This window comes from Melanostigma gelatinosum (genome assembly GCF_949748355.1).
Source record: "Melanostigma gelatinosum genome assembly, chromosome: 7".
Taxonomy (NCBI): Eukaryota; Metazoa; Chordata; class Actinopteri; order Perciformes; family Zoarcidae; genus Melanostigma; species Melanostigma gelatinosum.
Window position 1 is genome coordinate 9727879 of NC_136640.1, and position 7608 is coordinate 9735486.

At 38.8% G+C, this 7608-nt stretch overlaps 1 protein-coding gene across 1 annotated transcript; it reads right to left on the reverse strand.

Moving 5' to 3' along the window:
* Positions 1–1453: 1453 nt before the first annotated feature.
* LOC306779605 (uncharacterized protein) lies at positions 1454–5307 on the reverse strand (the record flags this gene model as incomplete). Its single annotated transcript, XM_079271573.1, has 5 exons — positions 1454–1500; positions 1632–1760; positions 2783–3058; positions 3762–4064; positions 5283–5307. The coding sequence occupies 5 exons, from the start codon at positions 5305–5307 to the stop codon at positions 1454–1456; spliced, it is 780 nt and encodes a 259-aa protein (XP_079127699.1).
* Positions 5308–7608: the final 2301 nt, after the last annotated feature.

Sequence of the window (7608 nt, forward strand, 5' to 3'; positions counted from 1 at the left end):
ATAAATGAGTTGGGGTAATGCTGTATTTCTACCAGTTTGTGTCACTAAAAGAGCAAGTCTTAAAACAGTGTAAATACAATCTACTGCAGCACTTCAAATGCCGTGATCCGACCATATAGTGGAGTGAAACGTGAGAGCAGTGGTTCACAGCGCACAATAAAGAAGTAATTGCACAAGTTGAATTGATGATATATTTCAGAACAGCCTTATTACAAGAGTGTTTCTTACAGATTCAGGAAATGAAATGAAAGTCCTCTGAGATTGTTTGGTAATTATGTGAAAGGAAGAATTAAATAGTGTAAAGGATATGCAATTTGATAATGAGAAACAAAAACACCAAATGAAATAAATATTGAGAGAAATAGCAATATTTCAAATGAGAACAGTCACCTGAGAGAAAACCGACAGAAGTTTGATCGGTGTAATGACGGTTGACGAAGAAGTTATTGCAGTAAATGTGTGTACTTCAGAGAACAAATTCCCGTGCAAACACTATTTTGACATCCATCTTTTCTGCATTCATAAATATTTGTTCACAGCTTTTGATACCTTAAAGCTGATACCTCATTTTTGATGGACAAAGCTAAAGTAAACTAAAAAAAGATGTGCTGACTCATGTTAACAGTTCTATTATGGGCATTAAATAAGAAAATACAATTTTAAAGTGCAAAAAACCATTAGACTGCATTTAAAAATAATAAAACACAGTGTAAAAAGTGAAACCTGCAGGATGTGTAACAGATCCCACTTCTGCCCGTAGAGGTCAGTGCAATAATAGACAATACACAGTATTTCAATAATGTTACATACAGCATTTTTGTTGTCATTGCTCACAATGCTGGGAGGTGTTTCCCCACCAACAGACTGTTTTCCAGTGTACGACAACACTCTCACCACAAACCAGTGGAAAAGCCTTTTTTTTTTGGAGAAGTAACCTATTCTCTGTTGAACGATGCACTGTACATTACCCGTAAAAGAATACTGATAAGGAATACTTCCTTAAACACTTAAATAGTCAAATGTCAGCGAAATGTTGAGAGCAGGAGGTCCCCAGTGCGTCTCCGACGATTGACTTTGACCGTTCCTGCCTTGTATGCAGCAGTCAGTCACAAATGTAACGTACATTTGCGTGACATACAGTTTTAGTTGTAGATTCTACGGTCCGAGAAAAAAATCGGACCTTCCTCTTAACCAATTCAGCCCTCAAGAAGACTCCTAGTTTTCACTGAGGGCTGTTTCCTCCCTGGAGAAAATGGAAAAGAAAAAGAAAAGAGGGGTACGGTCGGAGGTTACAAGACTTCGATGTGATATAAAACTTATCGCCATCATGAATTTCAACATTTCTTCATTGCAGTTGTGCCTCATGGAACCCTTTATCAGCTTATATTTTACATTAGTTATGAATGTAATCAAAGTATTAAAAGTATTTTTGTTGCCAATTGCAAACATCCACTTACTCCTCAATTCCATGTTCTTGCCTCCCAGCTACTCCTGGTCCTCCTGGAAACCAACATAGAAACTGCTGTGAGTTTTTCCTCTGTTAGACTCAGTCATTCGTACTTTCATCTTTGTATTTTGTGCAAATGTGTGTAGCACAGCTACATTGTGACAAACCTAATATCTGCCCTTACTTCTCTGTCCTTTCTTGCAATACCACCACCACACTAGCAAAGGCGCCATGATACTGCCAACCACCACTGCACAGATGGCTCCTGCTATTATCACAGGACCGCGAGTGACATGTGGATCCTTGCGTTCACCTTCAGATGAGAACAGTGTTTATCAAAACATATGAACTATATATATATATACATATATATATATACATATATTGTTGTTTCACTCTTAATGGTACAAGCCAATAGTGATGGTTTCTATTTGCCCTGGTTTTAAGATATCCGTCTCTGACATTCCAACTGCAATTAAGGTGAATTTAACTTTTTCTGTGTTAGAAAAATCACTGAATTTAAATGAGTTCCATATCCACAGGTACACATGTCAAATCAAAACCGTTTCACAGTGAAGCAGAAATTGCAATATCTCAAAACCTGGGCCAAACCGGTAACATGTTCTTTGTTAGAACTTATAGCGGACTGAAATATTTTGTTTTGTTAATTATGACTTGCAGAATGATAAAGGCAACGTTTGTATTTGCTTAGTCTAAAACAGAGTAATCCCAAAAAAGAACAAAGCCAAATATTCAGTGATTCTAGGGATGGCAAGGCTACAAGCTACGCAAGTGTTCGTACTGCAAGATGAGTTACTACGCTGCGTTACAGATGTCTCTTTCCCAATATAAGTGTGCGAAAAAGTATTTCAGTGGCCCAATGGCATCAGCTGACAGACACGGAACTGGTTATTCCACTGTTGTATGTAAAATTGGCTTCAAAGCCCAGCAATCTTTTTGGGGCCTTGAGCTGTAGTGTACTTGTTCATTTCTAATTAGCAAATGTTATCATGCCAACATGCTAAACTAAGATGGTGCACATAGTCCTCACAGACCTGTTTGGCTGTAGACGCTTAGTCTTGTTTAAGCTTTAGAATCTCAACACAGAAACACAAACTTTAAACTCTTTTGTGAAAATCATTAACAGGATGTAAAAGGATGCAAAAGTTCCCCTCACACATTCCTTTAAATGTAGCCATGAAAACAGATCTGTGCCTAGGAGTTTCCATTGCCTTTCACACTTCCCAAAAGTTGCCCAGGGCTAAAAGTTGAAAACAGAATTTGGTCGAGACACCTTTGGGACCTTTGGGACTTTTGAGTGGGTAGCCTACTCACAGACTGGGAACATGTCTGAGATGACGTCGCCCACGGAACAGCTGAGGGACGTCAGAATTCCGTCGGAGCAGTTGACGAATGCGATGCTGGAGATGTTGAACGTTGTGGTGTGTGGATCGGCCATTTTACTGTTGTTCACAACCTTCCAACTCCGCGATATGTTCCATGTCACCTCAGTAACTGGGTAGCCACCATGTGAGGTACAGTTCACTAGGCAACTGAAGTGATGATTTTCATCACTGCAGTGCACTGTGAGTGTAGGTTTGCTGTAGTTTGCTAGGAGAAAGAGACAGGGATAAAAAAAAGAGCACTGTCAGGTAATAGTACTGTAGGTTGCATAGCCATACACCTTTTCAATGATGCAATATTCATAGAGCCTCCCTAAGTGTTAAGATCACAAAGTCACCTTTACTGAGACAGTGATGGATTAATGCATAGGTTGTTTTTTTTATTTGTTATTACACTGAAGGCATTTAGGTCTATCCACATTAGTGGTCCTGAGATGGATAACCTGTCGAGAGTTTCCCTACTCTTGGTAAAGGAGATGCTGGGATGGACTCCAGACTGCTCAGACCCTGAATAAGTCGGCTTGGAGAATGCAAGTCACAAATTGGTCTGGGAATCAGATTTCTTTTACCTCAAACAGCACATCCCCACTTCAACAATTGACAGTAAAATCAAGGTTAAATACCTGAGTGGTAAAGGATTTCCTAAACTTAGCTGGCTCGGTATTATGCACATACTTCCGTGCTGTAATCAGTTCTAATGCTGGGCACTGACTTTCTCCTATCATTCCAATAAAATATCTCCTGTACTGTTGCTCAAAAAAGATTATTCTTCACCTACAATGTTAGAAATGAGCTGAGTGCCTTTATCAGTGTACTCTACATACAGTATTATTCCGTCATTCTCAAGTGTAAGAAATGAAAACTCCTTAAAACCTAAAACTCATACAATCAAATACATTTTAAAATCATACCTGTGACTTTGAGGTGCAGGTGCATATGGAGTTTAGGTTTCTTGTCACTGTACATGATAATGCACTGATAGTCACCACTATGTGAGACGTTCAAATTGTACATGAGTATGGTCATGTTGTCAAGATCCCTTCTGGTGTTCTCCCATGCCATCGGTGATACATTTTCTGATGCATAGTAGCCGTTCACAAATGTGTTGCCTTTCTGGATGTACCACAATTCCAATGTCTTTTTTCGGTCAACGGGACAGTGGAAGGTCACTTTTCCACCAACCTCCCCTCTGAGCTGAATCGAAGCGGCACTTTCTGGAAGAACAGAAATGTGAGAGAGAAAGGGTTGCTGGGAAAGCCTCCATGAAGCAGTATGAAATTGTGAATGCAGGCAAATTGTGTTTCACAGAATGTATGAGTTGTACGCATTTTTGTAAAAAAAATTAAAAACTTCATAAAAAGAATGCACCGTGTAAGTGAGTGTTGAACGAATAATATGCGGAGAAAAATACAATCAAGAAGGGGACAAGAGTTGTGTACAGTGTTACTGAGTCAATGCTGCACGTCAGAAAGTAAAACCATTAACAAAAAGGTTTGCCATCTTTATTTTTCAACTTGAAATAAACACAAGCAATAAACGATGAGTAAACAGGTCTTACTTTAGGCTGTGGTGGGTGTGAAGGGTTTTTTGTTCAGTTCTTTTTTTTCATAGCTTCTCTTTATGACGTAGTAGAATTGTCTCAGTTCCTCATTTGTCTTTTCAGTTTTATGTAAAATACACAACTAATAGTGTTCCCTTCATGTCGTACATGATCTAAAGGTCACAATATCGAAAGTGAGCAACAAACAGGTCCTTCTTTTCATCGTCACCTTGTGTGTGGGTGTTTTTGGGCGCACCAGTTATGTTTCGGTTTTGATCTTTTACCGACAAAGACGTTACTTTCTTCACCAGCGAGTTATTTGTTTTGTCCGTGATTTGTGGGCCTTAAACTGCCAGTGCTTCTGTATTGTGACGTGTTCCCCAGTGAAATGGAATATTTGAGCGGTGTACAGTTACAAGAGGGAATTAAAACAAATCCTTCACATTTGATTGGATTGCTAAAATGTGTGTGAGCTTAGAATGTAGCGGCAAAAGTTGCAGATTGATAGATAGATAGATAGATGGATGTTATGATATTATTGGTTGAAAATGGTTTTTAATAGCTTACGTAAGCACACGTCATAGTTTGTTTTACAGGAAGAAAAGATCACTGGATAAATTGTATTTGTTTTTTGCATATATTGTCAAACAGGTGTACTATATGACCGGGGATGTGATCTTTAAAGGAAAAGTGAATGAAGAGTTCGACCGAGATTTGGATGAGAAGAACCTTGGCAGGAAAGCAAATTAAGTGACATATTTCCCAACATGGTGAACTCTTCAAGAGAATTTAGTTCTGTAGAGCTGCAGAGTTGGATGATTTAACTTGTTTCACTATAAAATCAAGACGACTGTGTGTGTTGTTGAGGCCCTGATATGACAGAACTGCTCACCTATGCCAGCAGAGTGACATGTCATCGTCAAAACCAGCAGCTGGAGAGTAAGCCTTGGGATTCTGGGAAGACAGGATAAAGCAAAAAAATTGCTTACATGGTTACTCAGGTGACCCTGGGGCGTTGCAGTGACACAAAGAGATGCCTACATAATTTGACAGATAAAAAACAGGTTCTCAGCTGGCCCTGTGCCCAGAGATTTTGCAATCGAGTGGTTCAGTTAGTCACTATGAGCCACACACCCTCATATTGACTGAACTCGCCCGCCTCTGTCAACAACTGTTAATCTCTCTAAAGCTGACGTGATTGTGCCGACTCTACTATAAGAACCGTACACACTCAAAGGTGATATTGATGTGAAACCCCACACACAGTACAGCAGTATGAATATGTGAGTATATTACTTTATGGGTCTATAAAGTACTTCAATCAATAGTTCCTCCCAGAGGTGACTCCAATGTAGTTTAAAACAGTCTGAGGAGAGTTATTGAAAGAAGTACTTACTCCACAATACGTTCAACTCTCAGTTCTCCGTTGCCCCTTTAGATAATGTGGGTCCATGTTACGTGCATTTTTTAGCACAGGAGCCTCAGTTGATGACCCGTGACACATGCAGCAATAGCTCCACTGAGTGACGCAGGGTCACTCAGTGGAACACTCACATAGACCACATACATACTAATGACTACATCACTGGCTCATCTGTGGAAATCATCTTAGGCGCCTCGCCCAAATGAAAATTCAAAAGTGTTTGAGGGTTGGAGTTCAGGTCACTCTGTTTACTGATGACATCATCGCTCACGCTGTGATCATGGTAGATTACGCAGATCATTTAAAAATAGACATAGTCGTAGCATTGTCATGTCTACTGCTCAAACTCATGAGGTAATAGAAAAAGGCTGGGGTACTTACTGACAATGCCGGCTGCAAAGTGATGCCTGTTGAAAAAACAAACAAGTTAATCACTGTAATAGGACTGATTCTTTTTTGATTTGGTATCTTTTAAATCAGTGCACTGTACCATGAATTGTCACTGATTCTTTTTAAATTTGCACGCTTTGTAAATTCAAACTCTGCATTCATACAGTAAACGCGGCCTCTTGAATGTATACACATACAAAATGCAATGTTAAGTGAAATATCTAGCTGGCCCTCGACAGTCAGTTTTGGAAAGGAAAATGATTTCTGTCACCCTGAAAGAAAAAACATCCAAAGAGTGTTTTTTTAACAGACACCAAGATAGAGGAAAGTCCCCGTGCAGTATCTGAGAAAGGCCGTTCATTGTGCTGCGCAGAAGGCTGTATTCCTGTACGTGCACACTTAAGACAGTGTCTTCTGTTTAGGCTGGCGTTTGTGTAAAAGTAAAGCCATGTCCTAGACCTGCTCTTAAAATATGTTTTGCATTTTTGTTTTATTTTTTATTTTATTTTTTATTTTTTACTTTTTACTTTTCTCTGTGTATATCATTTATTGACCCTAGGGTCACATTGTGTTTTTTTATGCCTTTAAATGTCTGCTCTGTTTAGCACTTTGTGATACTATTGTCTGTGAAAAGCGCTATATAAATAAAATTCATTCATTCATTCTATTATTCTTTTATTTATTTATTTTGTAACAAAAATAACATGGAAAAAAAGGCTCCTAGGGTGAAAACCCCGACATACACCGTGTTTCATAATAAGCAGCAGTGTCTTCCTTACCAGAAACCACATCTGAGGGAATTCCCAAAGGCCATATGATTGTAAAAGTATGTAATCAGTGTTTAGTTTCAGTTAAAGAGATACCAGATGGATCATGGAAGATACATTCCTAACTATGACATTCTTGACTCATTATTAAAATAAACATCAGGCATCTTGTCTTCTTCAGTGTTGAATGTGATATATATATTTTTAATTTCTGTGAGTCAACACCATGGCATACTTTTTGACGCTACAGTGTATGGTTTAATGTATTGTTTACAAGTGAGTAAACTAACGCTATGGCAAAGCAGAGAGGATTGTTAGAGCATTGTGATTGACTTTGAGTTGTATGTGTCATGAAATCACTTCTGTCTACTATGACTACACCCACAGTTACAGTAGTCATCAAACATTTACACAGTGAGGCTTTATTGGAGTCGGGATTCCCACGTGACGTAGCATGATTTACAAAGCATTATGTGTACTAAATAACTGATTTGTGATGAATCGGCATTCCTGGAACGTAGGCTTTCCTCAACACAAGTCACTCGATGACGATAAGTCATGTGTGTAATCAACAAATACAAGTATTTACACTTTTAACACACTCAATATGTTTCACTCTCTCTTGGTCACTTATACAC